A 21,906-nucleotide genomic window follows, 5' to 3' on the forward strand; every position below is an offset into this window, starting at 1 on the left:
TGCTAATACTTTGCCAATGTCTCTGAATTTCCAGTTCCACGTTAAATGGCGAAGCAATTACGTTTTAGCACCTGTGGCTACTGCAAAATTTAAGGTGAAAACTGGAAGTTTCTAATAATAAAGTTGAAATAAGCTGCTGAATTCACCATGTCACAGAAGAAAAAGGAGGGGGTGATAATATATGTTTGTGAAATGCTTTTGAGGGCCCTAAATGAACTACGATAAAGTCCCGAAGCTCTGATATCGCTACAGACTGAGAGCAGAGCGCCAATGAAGCGCTGCTCTTTTCCATTTGTGTTCTGATCAGGTATCAGGATCTTGAAGGTTCGTCCCAGTTTGTAGGGTGAGATTTTATCCACTACACCCTGTAACTCAGCTCCAAGGGGCAAGAGGACACTACAAATCAAGGGGTAGGGGTAAAAATAATAAACAGGACAAGGCCTTGGAGCTGTGGCCACTTTTTGTCTGAAAGAAAATCAACCTGTCAACTTTAGCTGAGGAGAATCTGGATGAAAAGATTTATTCCAGGAACCACCAAGAGAAAGATCTGCCACTGAGAGTTACTGCAGGAGTTTCATTATCACTGTCCACAGACAAGAGACTTTTACTTTGCCCAAAACATCTATGGTCAGATGGGACAGAAATGTGCTGTTTGGGCCCTGTGACTAGGTGTGTGTTTGTGGTAAAAAAGTGAGGTATTCAATCTTGAGAACACTGTGAATAATGATGGTGGTAGCATTATGTTTCAGGGCTGTTTTGCTACCAGAGAAACTGGTACGTTGCAGAAAGTGGACCAAATAATGTAGAAGGAAGGTGGTCTCAGATTTCTTTAGCATAACCTCAGATGCTGAGAGTCTTTGATGTAATTGGGCGATTCATAATAATAATAATAACAATTATAATAATACATTTTATTTATAAAGCGCATTTCAATGACCCAAAGAGCTGACAACATTAAGACACAGAACAAAAACACATCAAAGTACAAACAGACACAGAGCAGGACAAAAAGTTACAAAACTGCTGACACATGAACAGTAAAACAAGGGTACTTAGAGGCCAGTGAGCAGCACCGAGCCACAGGGTAAAACTGGGTCCTAAGATTGACTGTCATTGTAAGCTGTAACAGTTTTAGTGGCTGGTAGCTGGAAGTGGACCAGCAGCAGAGTCCGCAGTTCACCAGCCAAAGCCGGTGGATACTGAAGACGTGGTCCACCCGGCCTTCATCAGGAGCAGCCCCAGAAAACCCTCCCACCTCAGAGCACCGGCATGGGGTCGCACTTCTCAGCCAAATCAACAGCAGCTAGCAAGTGGGACACAGGCAGAAGTGGCAGTCACCAAACCGTGACGCCAGCATGCTCTGACCCATCACTGACGACAGACAGACAGACACAGAGTTTTTAGAACGGCCTTCCCAGAGTCCTGACCACAACATTAGCTTTCATTTTGCTCACAACACAGGTCCGTGCTAGTAAATATCATGCATGCTGTTTATATTGTTGTGACGCTGTTTTGTTTTCAGGACAATTGCAGTATAATCATATTTGTGCTCCACATTTGGGAACAAAATGCTGAAGATATATGGTATCCAATTATGGTTTAACAGGAGAAGAAAGTTGCTGAAATACTGGACTGACATATGCTAAATGTCTAGAATTTTTATCACAGCTGTGTTTCAGAAAGATCTGGTTAACATTGGCTAGTTTGGGAACTGTATGTTGGCAGAGAAGAGTTCATATTTATATACTCTAAATATCTATTTATGTTCTAGGTAACAGTAAAGATGTGAATTGTGTGTTCCCTGATCAGCAGGTGAATAGCACAAGTACACATCTGGTCAGTTTGGCACCTTCGACTCAGCCAAAGCTCCACCTTAAATGGACCAGATTTCAGGGCAGCATAAATAGATGAACAATATGTCCTAATATGAAGTGTCTAGATGTTGCCAGATGTGCAGTAAAGACATGCAAACAGCAAAAATAAATAAATAAATAAATAAAATAAAAAGTATATTTACATATAAAATAAGATTCAGTCCCCCTCCGTCTTCTTCCAAACTGAGAAGACGATCCCCTTCTGGTCCAAACAAGACTTGCTGGTGCTGTAACTGAGCCGTAGTAGCCAAATGTGGTACAGATTTGGCTTTCTCTGTCCGGCCTCTCTTCCACTGCAGAGTTGAACGGTTAAATCCACACTGCACTTTTCTGCACTGGTCCAGAATTGTGAGCCAGGTATGGTTTCTGTTTACATCTCTTTTGCAGATGAGGAAGTGTGTAAGAAATGTGAAATGTCATTAAAAGTTTGCCATAAACATGGAACCAATCGGAAAATCCCTGCATCACACACTGGAACAGTTCATTGGCTGTCAGTACAGTGAGCTCCCCCTGCTGAAGAAGCTAGGTCTGGTGTGGTTTGTAAGTGTTCTGTGCCGAACTGCGTCCACATGGAAATACCACTGGATCCTCCACTTCTGCTCAGAATGGTTCTGGAAAAGAGGCTGTTGTTTCTCCTGTTATAGTAGCAGCTGTTGAGAGCAGGGGGATAACCGTCCTCAAGTGATCACTTAGTTCTTGAAGTTGATGTGTTAGAAGCAGGAAAAAATGGCAAGCTTAAGAATCTGAGAACATTTGACAAGAGCTACAGTGTGATACTTCTGCTGTGTTTCAGAAGAGCGGGAGTGGGGTGGTCACAGCATGCTGTGGTTAGTGCTGATCAAAAGCAGGTGAATTAGCCATATATTCATAGGCACTAAGGCTTGCAGATCCAACAGAGGGAATTATACACCAGACATCAAGACAATTTCTATCTGCTCCTCATGTGTTAACCTCTGCGATATGGCAATGGCTGTAACACAACATTGATTTTCTTGTGAAATTCCCAATATGTTTGATGTGTCACATGACCCTCTTCCCATTGAAAAAACAAAAGTTGGATCCAAAATGGCCGACTTCAAAATGGCCAACATGGTCACCACCCATCTTGAAAAGTTTCCCCCCTCCCATATACTAATGTGCCACAAACAGGAAGTTAATATCACTAACCATTCCCATTTTATTAAGGTGTATCCATATAAATGGTCCACCCTATAGTTATAATGAGTTCTATTTAAAGCCCAGTCTCTAAACTCCGTGGGTGGGTGTAAAGCTGAGACACTCTGGCACATGCAGAAGGCTCTGTGAGAGATGAGCAGGAATCCACAAATATTTGCACACAGCAATAAATGTGAGCAATAGATGTGTGAATTATGAAATAATTTTTAAAGGAACAGTACATAATTTTTTAACCTTAAAATCACAGCTTCAAAGTCTTCAAGTTGTGAGATGCACTACTGAGCTGTAATAGGGAGAACAGAGCCTCTGTTATTGGTACTGCGGGCTCAGCACTGCAGAAACTGCACTGTGTATCTTTTGGAGGAGGGTAGGAAAACACTCATGTGTTCATTCATAAAGTGTGCTAAGTGTAGAACAACACTGTGATACTGAATATTTAAATTCACACCTACCCTTCTTTCTGATTGGGCAACTAATCATTACTTATTAAGTTAATGGCTACATTTTTATGTATTATTTTAATCCATGTATAACTGAAATGTGTATGTGTGTGTGTTTGCTCACGTGTTTGTGTAAACGCATGTACGTGTGGAAAAGGTGGTTACCTGGAAGAATGGCGTCTGATTACACAGTCTCATGCAATACTTTATATATCTACCATCTACCTTTAAAAGACTAAACAACCCCCTCTTGGTCTCTCCCCAGCTTCTCTTTCAATAGTCTCTCACCCTTTTCTCCATTTCAGCCATTGCGTCTTTCCATATATTTTTTTTTTTTGCCATCTACTATCTCTTTTTCCCTATCTGTTTTGAGATTCTTGGAACTCACGTGCATAGATGCAGGTCAAAGAACATCATGTCTACAAGATAGGGCAGGATTGACATCAGGCTGTCAAATAGGCATAGACATAGCAGATAGACAGGGTCTGGGGTTGAACCTAAGATGTACAGGTACGCTGTCACGCACAAGACCTGATTATATATGGTGTATAATATGGAAGGAAACTCCGTGCCCATTTGGAATGACCTGCATTTATGTTTAAATTGGCATTAAAAGGGACATATCAATATTAATGTGTAGAAAGAAGCCTAGCAACCCACAAACTGAAACAAAACAACTCTGTCAGGTTTTACTTGTCTCCAAGTTAACGCTGGACCTGCATTTATGACATATGTAAAGCAACAAAATGGCAAGCACTCAGCAAAAACAGAAAAAAGAGCTGCTGCCGTGGTGGTAGTGATGAGCCAGGCTGGGGGTGAACAGTGACTCATGATCATTTAAGGAAACAGGTGCTGGAAAGGTTTTGACAAGAGGTGAATGGTGCTGTGGTACTTGAAACTTGTGGTATTTTCATTTCATTTAGACCCCAGAACTGTGCTCACCTTTGGAAAAGGGGTAGAATAACTCCTGGTTAAAAAACTGACAGGTCTCAACAGTCTGGAACATGGTCTATTAAAACTTGAAGCTGGTTGGTGTCAGAAATGTGCAAATATTAGTCATCATGTCCAGGACACCTCAGCGGAAGCTGCAGGTCTCTAACAAAACATCACTGCATTATGAATTTGGCCTGAAACATCATGACAATCCAAAACACAACTGGAGAATTTGATAAAATAAGGTAGAACAGTTTGGGATTACACAGCACTGTGTACAGCATAAATACCAGCACTGCAAGGCACTGCATACCAACATGAAAAGATCATCCAAGCTGTGAAGTATAGGAGGGGGTGTGATGATTTGGAACTCCTTGGCTCTGGACTGATTGCTACTGTCAGTGGAAAATGATTTCCAAAGCTCATCAATGTAGCTCATAATACGTCATTGCTGTGGTAACTGTCTGCTGGCTGTAGTTTAGTAGAAAGTGGTGATGCAACAGCACAGTAAACCACAAACATAGAAGTACAGTTTGGTGTCACTTCACCTTGTTTAGAGTCTGTGGAATTATCTTTAGACTTATCACTGGTCAGTGGACGAGCTATAAATATTTTATTAATCAATCTGAAAAAGAAGCTCCACAGTCCTTGACTCCTGTGTGGGTCTGATCCGTAGCTACTGGAAGCTCTTTCTTAAGGTTGTTGCTGCCAAATTGTCAACAGTGTGAGTGTGTAATTGTGTAATTGATGGGCACAATTTAACACAAACATTTTGAATTGTGTGGTAGTGGTGTGAAGCTGAGAAGTAGTATTACAGCTGTTGTAGCTCCACAAGCTTCCCAGGTGTGATTAAAACACACTCTGCATGTTTCCTCGTTGCAATTAAAGTGTGATGTTGTGTTTGTATTGGTGGATAATGTAACAAACAAGAGTGCTCAGGTGTTTTTAAGTTGGATCAAAACCTACTAATGCTTTTATAATAATAATAATAATAATTTTATGTTTTTATTTGGAACTGATGCTGATGAAGTCTGTGTACTTTTTTTTTAGGGTGCTACCTCAGAGGAGTGTGGTGGGCGAGACTGTACTGAGTGCAGGTGTCTCCCAGCCAAAGGAGCCAGGGTAAGGAAAATAGTTATGACCTCATTATCCCATAATTATGCCTTCATAATCATAGGAAATGTTACGTCAGTGAGACTTTGTAACAAAGCTGAAGTGTTACCCGAATTTCTTTCAATATCTCTTTCAATCTTAAACGTAATGATAATTAACACAAAACCATCTGCAAGTTAATGAGTGGACCTTCACTGATCCAGGTCCGTTCATCCTTTAGTTCACTAGAGCCACATTGTACAAGTGAAATCACCCGGACACTAAAATAACCAAGACTTTATTTAGGTGAACTTAGAGCTGGACAATAATTCAATATCAATGTATATTGCAACATAAAACATTTCAATAACAGTGATAAGATTTTAAACACATTTTCAATATTTCAATAACAATAATTTACAGCATCTGTCACTGACAGATGTTCATTAGAGGACGTTGTTGTCGGTTTAGCGCAATCAGTTTCTCAATTTAAAATTTAGTTTACAAATATTTCATATCGATATCGGAATTATATCGTATCGATCCAAATTAAGAACTGTTTTGTGATATCAATTTTGGCCAATATCGCCCAGCCCTAGGTGAACACTTCTTCAGAAAATCATTTCAGGACTCATATAGCTGTCTTGCTGTTCTCAGGATCATTATAATTAGAATATAGTTAGAAATGTATGAAATGATTTTAACAGTGATATCTTGAGCACAATAGTCAAGTAGATTAATCTCAAATTAAAACCATTTACAACAACATGATTCAAAGAATATTTTGTGCAGGAATTTATTTGTTTCCAAAAATAGAAAGCTAGTAAAGATGACATCCTTGTGGTGTTAAAAATGACAACTTCTGATGTAACTCAGTATATTAACCCAATGTAGAAGATTATACAGCTTCCTAGAGTTAAGTGTGTTTGTGTGTGTGTGTGTGTGTTTACGCTATGTATGAGGTCTGTTCCTGTTACAGAACTTCTGTAATCTGTTTAGATTTAGTCATCCTTTAATCCTCTTAATTCCCAACACAAACATAAGCAGAAACACAAACTCAAACACATGCTGCAGATGAACACAGAGCTTATTCTTACACACACACATTTTATAGCAGTTTCTATCATCACTGTCCATGAAAAACATGTATCCCCATGTTTATGGATGTTAACTGAATATTTCATGATGCATTGACCAATAGAAATGCTCCAAGATTTACTCAGAATAAAAATCTTTTTACATTCATTCATTATCTGTAACCGCTTATCCAGTTCAGGGTCGCAGAGCCTACCTGGAATCATTGGGCGCAAGGCGGGAATACACCCTGGAGGGGGCACCAGTCCTTCACAGGGCAACACAGACACACACACACTTTTGAGTCTCCAATCCATCTACCAACATGTGTTTTTGGACTGTGGAGCACCCGGAGGAAACCCACGTGGACACGGGGAGAACACACCAAACTCCTCACAGACATTCACCCGGAGCGGGAATCGAAGCCCCTGGAGCTGTGTGACTGCGACACTAACCTGCTGCACCACCGTGCCGCCATTTTTACATGTCAATTAATATTTAAGATGTTTTTTCTTCTGGTAAATTACTATTTTGGGGATACATGGTTTATTTTGGACAGCGACGATGCACTAATGTTTGTGAATTTTCACAAATGCACACACACACTCTGGTACACTGTCTGCAGTGCTTTGGCACACTGACCCAGTTTTGGGCGAATGTACATGCTCCTGCCTGTTGTCTCCTCAGGCGTGGGGTAAACCTCCCCTCAACCATCAGCACAGTTCCTTCTACATCCCCAACATGGGCCGAGTTTTCCATCCTCCAGCCCCTCAACCGAGCTTCAGATGAGGGAAACGATTAGTTGTGAAAATAATAATAGTAATAAGGATTGTTCCCAGTAGTTGCTTTACTACATTATAGAACTGTTTTAGCACTCATGAGAAAGTCAAGTCAAATTTATTTGTGTGTGTGTGTGTGTGTGTGTGAGAGAGAAGGCGTGGTTGCACCAGGTGTGCTTTCAACATCTTGGAGGTGTTTCAGCTGCATATATTTGCCAGTTTAATGCCTTATCACTCAGCTGTGGTGCTCTTTAAATAGAAAGGAAAAAGCTTGAGGGACTTATGGTTCCTGACCAGGTGTCAGTTCTTTAAATTTGACCTGGGAAGTGTGCTTTAGAGCCCTGTCCAGAGTTTTACTGGGAGTGCTAAGGTAAGAATGTCTTAGAGTTTCTAACAGCGGTGGTGTCCAGTGCTGTTAGTGTCCAGTGTCGAGTTTACAATCGCTTAAAAGAAATAATCAAGGAGAAGGTGAACTGGACAGGGTAATAGGTTAAGTGTGTGTGTGTGTGTGTGTGAGAGAGAGAGAGAGAGAGAGAGAGAGAGAGAGAGAGAGTATGGCTATGCAGAAGGTCGTTCAGCTTTAATGATATCCTTTAAGGCAGGACTGACATATTTACAATGTCCTTGTTAATGGCGGACGGATTATAGCTCAGAGCATGGTTAAGAGGAGGAACACAGGTGCCAGTGCTATGCAGAGCAGTCATTCTTCAACTATTACAACCCTACTATTGTGATGGGAGGAGCTGAGGAATTACTGAGAATTTTTTGTAAAATAATTTACGCTTAAGTATTTGTACAAGTCTCAAAAGGCATGTGGCTCATGACCAAATAGATACATGCACTGTACTAAATCATAAAATGTCCATGGTGTGATCAGAGATTAAGGAAACAGGCTAAGTTGAAGCACTGGTGTCTCTGAGTGCTGAAGCAGTATAATCTCTTTGAGAAGTCCAGAGCTGAAATCTATTGGTGTTTCGGCTCAAGACCATGCCCTCTGTCCAATCACAGTACAGTACACACACCATGAGTTGCCCGGTATGACACAGACACCTCTGTTGTTCAGTGGGACAATATGAGGATGGCAGGAGTCCAGCAGGAAACCAGGAGGAAAGAAGGAGTCCAACAGACACAGGGAGAACACAACACACTCCGCACAGACAGTGAGCCGAGATGGGACTCGACCCATGACCCCAGGACCCTGTATATAACATATATGGGTTTCTTTCTGAGTTAAAGCTAAGATTCATTTATTAAAAGCAATTAAATCGTATCTGTTTTCTTTACGCTCCACAGCTTCTCTCCCACAGCAAGGTCTTATGGTTCTCCTTCTGTCTCTTCTGTGGGAGGAAGAGTCAACACCTTCTCATTAAATACAGCAAGGACAAAAAACACTGACCTGCACGCCACACACTTCTACTGCACACACACACTGAGGCACAGATGATAAATGAATGAATGAATGAATAAACATCCACTTATTAAGAGTTATTAATCCCATCAGCCATGGCCATCTCCTCCTTTCTCCCCTCACTGTCCTCTATCTCAGCTTCACTGTCCCCTCACTGTTCTTCTCTAGCTCCACTGTCCCCTCACTGTCCCTTCACTGTCCCCTCCCTTAGCTCCACTGTCCCCTCACTGACCTCTCTCTCAGCTCCACTGTTCTTCTCTAGCTTCACTGTCCCTCACTGTCCTCTCTCTTAGCTCCACTGTCCCCTCACTGTTCTTCTCTAGCTCCACTGTCCCCTCACTGTCCCTTCACTGTCCTCTCTCTCAGCTCCACTGTCCCCTCACTGTCTCCTCTCTTAGCTCCACTGTCCCCTCACTGTCCTCTCTCTCAGCTTCACTGTCCCCTCACTGTTCTTCTCTAGCTCCACTGTCCCCTCACTGTCCCTTCACTGTCCTCTCTCTCAGCTCCACTGTCCCCTCACTGTTCTTCTCTAGCTCCACTGTCCCCTCACTGTCCCTTCACTGTCCTCTCTCTCAGCTCCACTGTCCCCTCACTGTCCTCTCTCTCAGCTCCACTGTTCTTCTCTAGCTCCACTGTCCCCGCACTGTCCCTTCACTGTCCCCTCTCTTAGCTCCACTGTCCCCTCACTGTCCTCTCTCTTAGCTCCACTGTCCCCTCTCTTAGCTCCACTGTCCTCTCTCTCAGCTCTACTATCCCCTCACTGTCCTCTCTCTCAGCTCCACTGTTCTTCTCTAGCTCCACTGTCCCCGCACTGTCCCTTCACTGTCCCCTCTCTTAGCTCCACTGTCCCCTCACTGTCCTCTCTCTTAGCTCCACTGTCCCCTCTCTTAGCTCCACTGTCCTCTCTCTCAGCTCTACTATCCCCTCACTGTCCCCTCTCTCAGCTCCACTGTCCCCTCACTGTCCCCTCTCTCAGCTCTACTGTCCCCTCACTGTCACCTCGCTCAGCTCCATTGTCCCTCACTGTCCCCTCTCTCAGCTCCACTGTCCCCTCACTGTCCCTTCTCTCAGCTCCACTGTCCCCTCACTGTCCTCTCTCTCAGCTCCACTGTCCCATCACTGTCCCCTCTCTCAGCTCCACTGTCCCCTCACTGTCCCTGCTCTCAGCTCCACTGTCCACTCCAGTCACTCTGTAGTTCTACATTTACAGACACTTTCCCCCTGTTCTTCTGCGCTCAGGACCCCACAGAGCAGGTGTGATGTGGTGGTGGATCGTTCTCAGCGCAGCAGTGACACTGATGTGGTGGTGGTATGTTAGTGTGTTGTGCTGGTGCGAGTGGATCAGACACACCAAAAACATCCAGCCAACAGCATTCTGTGGAAAGCATCTTGTCGACAATGTCCCATGTCCACGGATGAAGAATTCAAAGATGACCAATAGAAATTGTGCAGCGACAGATGAGCTACTGGCTCTGACTTTGCTCCTTCACGGTGAACAGATGGTGGTGAGGGTGGGGGGAAGGGGGGGGGGGGTTGGCAAAGATGGCAGATTTAGCGAAATGAGGGGGAGTGTATAATTTGAATGTACAGTACAGCACTACAGCTGTCCACACCCTTACTTTTAGAGAGTCAGATGTGAGAGGCCTGTGATTTCCGGGACTTTTATGAGACCTCAGAGAGAGTTTAGTAAAAAGCAAAGGGTCATCTTTATGTTGTCTCTGTAACTGTCGTTATCCAAATTATATTTATATGGCCCTACATAAGCCTGTAAAGTTTATATATGTGTGACTGTGTGTGTGTGTGAGAGAGTTTTCAGATGGTGTGTATTATTTGGACAGCTGTATTTTGCAGTGCTTTCTCTGTCAGTAAGCTCTGTATGTGTGTGTGTGTGCGATAGAGAGAGAGAGAGAGAGAGAGAAAGAGAGAGAAAGAGAGAGAGAGAGAGAGAGAGAGAGAGAGAGAGAGAGAGAGAGAGAGAGAGTGTGTCTAGGTGCGGGAATCCACTGGGTATTTAGTAATTATTACACTGCTGTGCTCTCTCTGAAAAGCTGTGAACACACTCCTAGCGCTCTGATCACTTTCTGTCACATCCACTGAGAATATGCCCTGTCTAACACCCCCAGACACACACACACACACACACACACACACACACACACCATTCTCTCTCCCTCAGTGCACTCAGACTCTCAAAATCAGGTTGGGATCATTCAGTCATGAAGCCAGTGGTGTATTTACAATCACAATCAAAGTTTTTATTTGACATATACACAGTGTTACACAGTACAACGCGCAGTGAAAGGCTTTGATGACAAATTATTTAAAATAATAATATATAAGGGTACAAAAAATAGAGCTTTAAAATAAGCATTAAAAAATGAAAATATAACAAAAATATGCAAAATGAGGGGTTTAAAATTTAGATCTAAAAATAGAGATCTAACAGAGCTCTATAAAAATAAACATGAAATGAAAACAAAGAGATTTAAAAAAATAACAGAATAAATTTAAGTTATTTAAAGAGACAGTAATATAATATAGGTACAAATAAACACTGCAGTGATGACTAGTTCCTTGTAATAGTTCAATTTCCCCCTCATCCCCATCACAACTGACCCGCCATGACACGCCTGGTGTCTGTAGTTTGCTGTAGCTCTGTGGCTGAGGTGGTTAAAACATGAAAGATACTGAGTGGAACCACCTCATACATTGGAACAATTTCCACCTTGCGTGTGTTTTTTGACATATTTTCCCCATAACCCTAGCTTTGGAACTCACTCATGTATTCACTCACATCAGGTTTGTCCACATGGGGGAGCTGTTGGTACACAAGCATTGGGGGTGCATATCTGTGTGTGTGTGTGTGTGTGTGTGTGTGTGTGTGTGTGTTTTAGAAGGGCTCGTCTCATCCAGGGCCGTCTCTGAAAGTGAGTTGTGTGAAAGTGTGAAATTAACTATTGATGTTGGATAAAAACTAAGAGTCTTTTAGAAACTGCAGCTCAAAGAGAAGACTGTGTTGCGCATGAACACGTGTTGTAGCTCATTCTTTCCAGCAGCATCTGGACGACTGGAGGCACTGTAGGGGTGTGGTGGCACTGTTAGCAGAGTCATCACAGCTGTTTGCACACAGTGGATAATGTGTATTTATTATCTATCTATCTATCTATCTATCTATCTATCTATCTATCTATAAATGAATGAATAAACAAAGATTATCCATGAGGGCGTGTGTTCCCCCTGTGACTCACTGTGAGTGTCACAGCACCAGGGACCTGGAGGTTGTGGGTCCCTCTCCAGGTGACTGTCTGTGAGGAGTGTGGTGTGTTCTCCCTGTGTCTGTATGGGTTTCCTCCGGGTGACTGTCTGTGAGGACTGTGGTGTGTTCTCCCTGTGTCTGCGTGGGTTTCCTCCGGGTGACTGTCTGTGAGGAGTGTGGTGTGTTCTCCCTGTGTCTTTATGGGTTTCCTCTGGGTGACTGTCTGTGAGGAGTGTGGTGTGTTCTCCCTGTGTCTGCGTGGGTTTCCTCCGAGTGACTGTCTGTGAGGAGTGTGGTGTGTTCTCCCTGTGTCTTTATGGGTTTCCTCTGGGTGACTGTCTGTGAGGAGTGTGGTGTGTTCTCCCTGTGTCTGCGTGGGTTTCCTCCGGGTGACTGTCTGTGAGGAGTGTGGTGTGTTCTTCCTGTGTCTGCGTGGGTTTCCTCCGGGTGACTGTCTGTGAGGAGTGTGGTGTGTTCTCCCTGTGTCTGTGTGGGTTTCCTCCGGGTGACTGTCTGTGAGGAGTGTGGTGTGTTCTCCCTGTGTCTGTGTGGGTTTCCTCCGGGTGTTCCGGTTTCCTCCCATGCACATTGGTAGGTGGACTGGTGACTCAAAAGTGTCTGTAGGTGTGAGTGTGTGAGTGAGTGTGTGTGTCGCTCTGTGAAGAACAGGTGCCCTCCCCAGGGTGTGTTCCCGCCTTGTGCCCAATGATTCTGTGTAGGCTACGGACCCACCGTGACCCTGAACTGGCTAAGCGGTTACAGATAATGAATGAATTAATGTGTATCATCATGTCACCCAGCCTTAGTTTGGTAGAGAGCAGGTGGAAAAAGATTGGGAAAGTTGGGAATTGCTGTTTTGGTCTGAGATATCGTTTGTCTGTAGGCCTTTATCATCAGAACCAAGCTATTGTTGCTGATCAATATGAAAAACACAACCCTTCAATTCAAAAGACAGGCATAACAAGCTCTCTCTCTCTCTCTCTCTCTCTGTGTGTGTGTGTGTGTGTGTGAATAAGTGGTTGAAATGTTGCTTCAGCTAATGTCCAATGTAGATTTTCTAAGTAGAAAAGGGAGAGAGAGGGAGAAAGAAAGAGATACAGAAAGAGAGTGTGTGACATGGGTGAAAGGGAGGGAGGGAGGGAGCAAGGGAGATAGAGAGAGGGAGGCAGAGGGAGAGTGATAGAGGGAGGGAGAGAGAGAGTGAGGGAGAGGGAGTGAGGGAGAGAGAGATTGAGAGAAACAGAGTGTGAGAGAGAGGGAGATAGAGAGAGGGAGGGAGACAGAGGGAGAGAGAGAGAGGGAGAGGGAGTGAGGGAGAGAGAGATTGAGAGAAACAGAGTGAGAGAGAGGGAGGGAGAGAGAGAGGGAGGGAGGGAGAGAGAGTGAAAGAGACAGAGTGAGAGAGTGAGGGAGATAGAGAGAGAGGGAGTGAGGGAGAGAAAGCAATGTGTGAGTGGTATTTTTTAATTAAAAGAAGGCTACAACTGTCACAAAACAGCTGTGAGAACGAACCTGCTATTAGTGCAGTTTCACTGCAGCCAACCTGTTGCAGGGTTGTGTGTGTGTGTGTGTGTGTGTGTGTGTGTGTCTGGGGGGGGGGGGGTCTGTACTGTAACTGTAAGTAAGTTGTGTGTAAGAATGAGGGTGTGTCCACAGTGTGTGTGTGTTTGTATGTGTGTATGTGTGTGTGTGTGTGTGTGTGTGTGTGTGTGTGTGTGTGTGTCTAAGTGTAGTTTTTTGTTCTTTTATGTAGTTTAGTGTGCTAAATTGTAAAATAAAAACACAGTAAGAATAAGAAGTGCCTGAAACAACCCTATGTTAATATTGTAATGATTCCATTTATGTTTTTAGAAAATGTAACATTGAACATGTGAATTTTAAATCAAAAGTTATCTGTAGTGCTTAGTTTAATATTTCTGGTGTAGTGATGGGTAAAGACACTGTCCATGACTCTGGAGAACCACAAGCCCCCCCCCCTCCATAAGATAATGAAAATGTAGAAGGCTTAAATCCTGTGCAAAGTCATGCAGAGACTCATGCAAGATTTAGTCTTGCATTAAGGCAGGACTTTGTCGCCCTCTTGTGGTAAAATGAAGTCAACTTTACTGTTGAACATGTTTTTATTTGAGCAACTGAACTGCATTGTCCCTTGGATTGTTAACTGTTTAACTTAAATTTGTTTGAGAATTTCACGCTATTTAAACATTTAGGGGACAGTATAATCATAAAAAGGGACAGGCTGCAATGTGTGAACAGGGAGGTTATTATGGTAAATATTTTTGTCTTAAATGAACTTAAATCACGATACACACAGGTCACTGTTAGTGTTCGGCCATTATTGTCCACATTAGCATGTGATTAACATTGTGTTTTGTGAATTGACATGTCTTCTCTCTGAAGGGAGTGCCTGGTCTTCCAGGGAATCAAGGCCCTCAGGGGCCTCAAGGTTTTCCAGGCATGCAGGGTCCTCCGGGAGAGAAGGGATTCCGAGGATTTGAAGGATTTCCAGGGGAGTCTGGACAAAAAGGAGACCCAGTAAGTAACACACAGTGGTATGTGCTCAGACTCACAAACACAGTCATTTATCACAGACACCAGTAAGAACCCTTAGTCAAACCTGAGCCCACAGACTCATTTCCGTACTGACTCTCGTTCTGGGTCAGTGTCCTGGACCAGGCTTTGTCTAGATCTAAGCTTAATCCCTGTTCAAGGGCACAGACAGTAATATTAAACTTAAACTCTAATCATAAATCACAGAAACATAACAGTCGTCCTATTATTTTCACCATATTACATTATTATACATGCCTGTGTTTTTATTTCAGGGACTCCCAGGGTTTCCGGGCTTTACTGGATCACAAGGTGTCCCTGTAAGTGTTTTATTAACAACTCATATTTTTATGTGTTTATTTATTTAGTAATTCATTTATTTATTTTTAAATTGTTGTATGATTTAGTATCCACACTGTAACACCTACCCTCCTCCAAATGTTACTTCATGCAGTTTTTGCAGTGCTGAGCGTAGCATAGCAATGACTGAGGCTCTGTTCTTCTTATTACAGCTCAGTGGAGCATGGCAATCATTTCGAAGATGTCATTTTAAAGTAAAAATACTACATAGTGATGCTTTATATCCCAACAAGATATTTTTATATATCTTATCTTATTGTTATCTTGCAGTGCAAGCATCTCTTTCATATCTTTTAGCTTTGTAGCATTAAGTGTGTAGCAAGTAAGTTAAGAGATAGTGCATGAAAAGAACGCCCCCGGATATGTTCGGAAACTCAAACGTCACACAACGTGTCTGTCTTTAGCTGAAATTGAAATAGCCCCTCACTCACTCTATAGTGAAGTACATAAGTCATTAAACAACAACGTACATGCAGCGAGCACCAGATTTAATTTTCCCAAATATGAATAAGTATAAAAATGCTGTATTAAAAATGTATACAGTGCACTAATAAGATATAAATTCAGTAATGTCATGACTTGTGTCGTACAGTACATAGGGAGGAGTATGGAGTGATTTCTCTCCAGGGTCATGGTGTTTTGAGGTCGGTCTTTAAGAGGTACTATGGCCCCCTACTGAACCGACATGAGAATACAGCCGGTTTCTTATTCATCTGTACTGGGATATTTTTAAAAGCATAAATATAAATGGGTTCGTGTGGACGGGGCCTAAGTGTCTGAGTGTGTGTCTTTGTATCACAGGGTCACCCTGGACCAGCTGGTCTTCCTGGTCTTCCAGGACTCGATGGCTGTAAAGGAATGCCAGGTGACCCCGGCCCCTTTGGATATCCCGGAAACCAAGGCAGATCCGGACTCCACGTAAGATAGACCTACGGCACCTTGACTCGCTTTCTTCTTGTTGCCAGACACACACGAGTAAACACAGCACAGCTTTACAGTTCCAAACCGTAAGTGCACGCTTTACTTCTCTTCCTCCTGTGCAGGGCTCTCAAGGACAAAAAGGATGCAAAGGAGAACCTGCACACAAACCTTCGTGTCATCCTGGTCCCCCTGTAAGTGGAACTTCAAAATCCTAACACTCAAAGCACAGATTCGAAACGGTGCAAATCTGTTTATGTGGGCAGTGTATGTTCATTTGTTTGAAGGATATTATACACATTAATTGACCAATTCAAAACACATGGTGATGTGACTTTCCATTCTTCAGGAAATGAAGCCCAGCCACTGATGGAGTTGTATTCTTCTAACCCCAAAGTGGGAACTTTGTTTAAAGATTTAAAATAAAAATAGGGTTTCAAATGGCACAGGGGTCCCAATCACTAGGGGATCACAGGTTTGAATCCAATGCCTCAGCCCTCTGAGGTAGGGGTTCCTGCAGGGCACAATTGTCCTTGGTTTGTCCGTAATAGGACAGCACCCACTCTCCATCCATCACTGCCTGCACTGAGCATTCCCCACTGATTGGCTAAAGTGTTCGATATGCAAATTTATATTTATTTTAACTGCCAAAACAGTTACTGCGCAGAGAAAAAGACACCGTTCATGATTAAATCCTTTATATAATTGTTTACAGTGCGTAGCACTAGTACATTGTGCAAAACACTGATTCAGCATCTCTGTTGATCTCTGTTTGACAGGGATCTCCTGGAGGACCTGGTGAGCCTGGACCCACAGTAAGTGATTTTGAGAGGTATTTTAAATCATTTCCCACAAATATGACCACCAGCAGGGTGCAGTTATATTCATGTTACGTTATTATTAATCTACACCTGTTAATCTCAGCATAACATTCATACAGGACTCTTAAAAGTATGAATTAATAAAATAAGTCGCTTAAAAGAGTTTAAACTAAGTGACCTTTGAGCAACATATTTCGAAGTTTATAATAATCTACTATAAATCATATAGAAATATTGTGTGTGCGTGTGTGTGTGTGTGCATACACACATGCTAAGGTGCAGTGACATTAAACTTTTTTCTCTTTTTCAGGGAATCAAAGGATCTTCTGGTGTTCCAGGTTTACGGGGACCTTTCGGGGAACATGGACCATCGGTAAGAAACACTCGCCCTTAATTTGGTTTTTGTGGTTGTCCATCCATTATCTGTAACCGCTTATCCAATTTAGGGTCGCGGGGGGTCCAGAGTCTACTTGGACCTACCACCGTGCCGCCCAGGGGGCGATTTTTTTTTTTTAATTTTTTTTTTTTTGGGAGGGGGGAGGGGAATAGCTCTGCTCTACTGTATGATCCAATGTGAAGTTTTCTTCATATTCTGTTTTCATGGAAATAGGATGTGTTAATCCCAAAATCTTACTGTATACAAACTTCCATCTGGGTCCTGGGATCAATGCCTCATTAATCATCCTCCTCCTCACGGAGCTGGGGCTAAAATGGTGTCTCAGCTCCCCCTTGTGGACCAAGAAAACAAAGGATTCTGGGATTCCTGTAATGCCCTCTGATATTTTGGTGTTGCAATATGTGGAATATTAGCAGTATAATTTATGTATGACCCCGCGACCCTAAATTGGATAAGCGGTTACAGATAATGGATGGATGGATTTATGTATGAACACAGCCTTGCACTAAGAACATAAACTGTAATATATGTAGTATCTCCCTCTCTCTCTCTTGCTCTCTCTCTCTCTCTCTCTCTCTCTCTCTCTCTCTCTCACTCTCACTCTCTCTCTCTCTTTCTAATGCAGGGTTTGGATGGTTCTCCTGGTCAAAGAGGGCCCCCAGTGAGTTTCTTTTGCAAACACAAGCTCATTATATTTATCTATATCAGTTTACTATGAAAAAATAGAGTTCTGAGAACTCTCATTGTCTTTATCTCCGTTTTCCCTATAGGGAGACACAGGAAGATCATTACCTGGTCATAAAGGTGATGAGGTGAGCTGGGCGTGTTTGTGTGTGTGTGTCTGCAAAACCAGGCCTCTGTTACAGTCTTACTTCGTGGTGTGTGAGTGTAGAATGAAGAATGACATAATGTAGTGATGCAATATGCATCCGTTTATTCAGCAGAAGAGATTCCTCAGAGAAATGGACAGATAGTTAGACCCATGCTGATTGGCCCATACACACACTGCTCAATTCAAATCCTTCAGGCTTTTAGCTCTATACTGTATTTTCTTCATACATGCAAATAAACACATGGTATTGATTTTTAAACTGTATTTTATTTTTATTATTCCAGTATTTTTATGTATTTATTTAGCCGTAGTGAAAGTGAAACACCCCACATTGATGTTCACCAACACTGGCATCTATTAACTAACAGAACTGGGCTGTGGAAGTTGCCCTGTGAGCATGTTCAGCTGATGGTTCTGGCAGAAATATTATTCACCCACCTTTCACACACACAGCTCTCAAGAACTGAGTGACTGGAGGTGTTTTTCCTTTTGCTGTATAAGGGATTTCTCCACATTAGAGACTGCTCTTTGTAAAGAACTCTTATATGCAGAGACTTTCCCTACACAATGTGTATTTGTTTTTTGAATGCATTGCTGTGAATAATAGTGTATTTCTTCTGATTGAAAGGGAGACCCAGGGGAGCAGGGACCTCCAGGTCCCTTTGAGATAGTGGAGCCCCCAGAAGATTATTACCCTAAAGGAGAAAAGGTAGAAATTCATCTGATTTCTAGTCGTCACATTTGTACTGGACCTTCCCTCTTCAGCTGTTCAGCTAATCATAATGTTTCTCTTTAAGGGGTCAAAAGGACAAAGAGGACAGTGTGGACGCCAAGGTGAAATGGTAAGTGGTGTGCGTCTGTTTGCTAATTTGTTTGGTTACATTTGTCTTTTAAAGCCCATGTAAATATGTGTAGTATTAAAAATAACAATTGTCATTTTATTCAACAGAATTAACCCAAAACTGAAGCATTAAAGAAACAATATGTAATATTTGGGTATTTTGCTCCTGGGGCTGTCCCCAGTCTATTTTACTTTTACAGCACTGTACTGTAATCATTGGGGGGGGGGGGGGGTTCCTTACCCTCATCCAGGTCAAGCTGATTTTAAGGCTGTAATTGTAAGGTAAAAATATGACATAATGTTTCTTTAATACACTACATTCAAGATGTCTAACATTGAAATACCCATCTTTAAATAATATTTTTGGATACAGTATTATCCCCAAGAACAGAACAAATCCATCACATTCTTCTGCAGTGCTTTTTCCTGATGGAGCTCATAACAAATTCAGTGCCCAATAAATTCTTTACTCGCGATTTTCACACACAGGTTTTAGGGTTTTTGTTGAATAAAATGAGAATTGTTTAATACGACACAACAGTTACCTTAAAATGACAAAAGAGTGGGAGAATATTCAAATTCTGAAAATACAAAACCATATCTATACTGTTGCTGTCCAAAAAAAAACGTTTCTCCAAAACTGTATCTTTACAGAAGGAAATAACCTTCTTAAATTTCAGTGGAAGTCAATGTTAAAAGATTTTATTCCGAGTAATTTTGGAGCATTTCTATTGGTCCATTATAAAATATTCACACAGTGTGAAGGACTGCTGTTGTGTTCAAATGATGTAGTAAACTAAACATCCACCATGTTTAAAGTCTCTAACCATAACTGTTTGTCTTAGTTAAGTGTTAAGTGTTAAGTTAAGTGTTAAGTATTTAATCTGGCTTTATTATTGTGTTACTCTTCATTTATATTTTTATATTATTTATTATACTATGATTTGTTCTTATTATTGTTTGCTAATAATATTTGTGTTCAGAATTTTCATTTTTATTTATTTATTCTAGATAAATTATTGATACAGTTTCATTCAACTATTTATTATTTTTTACTAAATTATTTTATTTTATTTTATTTTATTCTTTGATTTTTTAATAATTACATTTTCATTGTTTTTTTAATGCTCTGTTTATGGTTGATACCCATTGTTAATTGACCGACAGGGAAAGACGGGACCTGTCGGAGAGAAAGGAGAGAAAGGTATCGTGGGATTTCCAGGAGACCGAGTGAGTCTGGACTTTTTTATTCATATCAGTTTGTCATCAGAACATGAGGAGGGAAAGTTTGCAATTTTAAGTTTACACTGAATATAAACTGTGACAGTGGTGTTATCTCTACACAGAAGTGAGGCTATTAGTAATAACACAGTTTTATTTGTTGAAAGGGAAAACCTGGATATCCTGGACCTCATGGCCAAAAAGGATACCCGGTAATATGCATCATGCGTTTTATATATGTGTGTGTGTGTGTGTGTTGGTGTACATGAAATGACTTGATTTCCTTGACTTTACAGGGAGAACGTGGTAGTTTTGGCCTTCCGGGTCTTATTGGAAACCCAGGACTGAAGGTTTTTGATTTTTTACAGTTTTTTTCTGCCATTCATCTCAGCGTTGTCTCCAGATTGCAGCCATGTCAGTAACAGTGGGTTTGTGAATGTTTAACAGGGATATCCAGGAGATCCTGGTCCTCAAGGTCCTACAATCTATATCTACAATAACATTACAGGTAGGATAACCACACGCTGCAGTTTGCTTTTAGATCTCACAGCTGCTTTAGACACCATATATCATAGCACCCCTATCTCTCGTTTGGAGCACTGTGTAGGCATTAAATGTCCTGCTCTGGAGTGGTTTGGGTATTATTTGTCAGACAGAAGTTTTTCTGTCAGCCTTGGTTTAATTTTATCTTCTCTCCAGCACCTTTTTCATTTGGGATCCCCCAGGGTTCCATTCTTGGGCCATATATGCTCTCCTTATCCCTCTTTAAGAAATATGGTATTTCCTTTCCCTGCTATGCAGATGACACCCAAATGTACCTGCCCTTGAAGCAGAGAGATTCAAACTCTTTAAAAGCAGTGCTTGATTGTCATTAAGGGGGAAATTAAAACCTGGATGGCATTAAATTTTTTAGACTTAAAGGAAAATAAAACTGAAGTGTTGATGTTTGGAGACACTGGTCTACATTATATAATATTTTTTATATATATTATATATTTTACATTTATATAAAATACATTATATAATATTTTTAGATGCTAAAACCCCATAGGCCAGGTTTGTACTCACTCACACACATGCACATGGTAAGGAATTGAACCACAATGTTTCTCAGATACTCACTCATTAGGTAATGATCCACAAGGGGGTGCCATTGTACTTTGCATAAATTACACTTTGTTTTCTTTGCTTTTTTTTCATTTTTCATTTATTTTAGTGGCTAAAAAATAATATAGATTCGTGATAAATTGAAACCTGTTTCTTCGGTTTGATTTATTATTTAGAAATGGTTAGAAATGGTTTGTCGTATAGAAATAAGGTATTACCCACAAGCACAAACTGTCCTTGTCTCCTCAGGCCATTAACATATTTTTAAGTAAAGTGCCCCTGTGAGTGTTAAACTAGACACATCGTCACTGAGAACATAAGCTCTCACCAGTTCATGTTAAAACATATCGGTAGAAAGTGGAGAAAAGCAACAATAGTTTCATGGAATGTATATTTCATTTTAATGAATAAATGTGTTGTGTGTTGGTTTGCTGGTGTACTAGGACATGATGGATATCCAGGACGTCCTGGGCCACCTGGTCTCAAAGGAGACATGGGGGAAATGGGCATACCCGGTTCACCTGGATTCCCAGGAGATAGTACACCAGGTGTGTGAGAGAAAAATTCATGTGCCACTGTTTGTTTGTTATTAGTACAGTACAGGAGCTCCAATCAAATTAAATTAATAACATTTATTTACGCTTAAATTTGCAAAGCTATACCACAGTTAATTAAACCTAGGACGACGTGTTAAATTATATTCACCATGAAAATCATAATAATATACAATCTGACCGGGCTGTTCAAATGTTTGTAAAAAACTGCTATTATATATACTGCAGTTAAGTGTAATAACAATATTTCTCTTGCTCTCGCTCTCTCACTCA

General features: G+C 41.5%; 1 protein-coding gene across 3 annotated transcripts in view; it reads left to right on the forward strand.

Moving 5' to 3' along the window:
- Positions 1-21,906, forward strand: part of col4a4 (collagen, type IV, alpha 4) — a 70,819-nt gene that overhangs the window by 11,616 nt on the left and 37,297 nt on the right. For all 3 annotated transcript variants that reach the window (XM_066666214.1, XM_066666206.1, XM_066666222.1), the window contains exons 4-19: positions 5,474-5,545; positions 14,433-14,567; positions 14,858-14,902; positions 15,744-15,860; positions 15,986-16,054; positions 16,640-16,675; positions 16,992-17,054; positions 17,704-17,739; positions 17,849-17,890; positions 18,539-18,619; positions 18,708-18,752; positions 19,919-19,981; positions 20,140-20,184; positions 20,269-20,322; positions 20,420-20,480; positions 21,523-21,627. In XM_066666214.1, coding sequence (XP_066522311.1) covers positions 5,474-5,545; positions 14,433-14,567; positions 14,858-14,902; positions 15,744-15,860; positions 15,986-16,054; positions 16,640-16,675; positions 16,992-17,054; positions 17,704-17,739; positions 17,849-17,890; positions 18,539-18,619; positions 18,708-18,752; positions 19,919-19,981; positions 20,140-20,184; positions 20,269-20,322; positions 20,420-20,480; positions 21,523-21,627 — 1,069 coding nt within the window. The remainder of the gene's footprint in view (positions 1-5,473; positions 5,546-14,432; positions 14,568-14,857; positions 14,903-15,743; positions 15,861-15,985; positions 16,055-16,639; positions 16,676-16,991; positions 17,055-17,703; positions 17,740-17,848; positions 17,891-18,538; positions 18,620-18,707; positions 18,753-19,918; positions 19,982-20,139; positions 20,185-20,268; positions 20,323-20,419; positions 20,481-21,522; positions 21,628-21,906) is intronic.

The sequence above is a fragment of the Hoplias malabaricus genome, chromosome 1 (genome assembly GCF_029633855.1).
Source record: "Hoplias malabaricus isolate fHopMal1 chromosome 1, fHopMal1.hap1, whole genome shotgun sequence".
Classification (NCBI taxonomy): domain Eukaryota; kingdom Metazoa; phylum Chordata; class Actinopteri; order Characiformes; family Erythrinidae; genus Hoplias; species Hoplias malabaricus.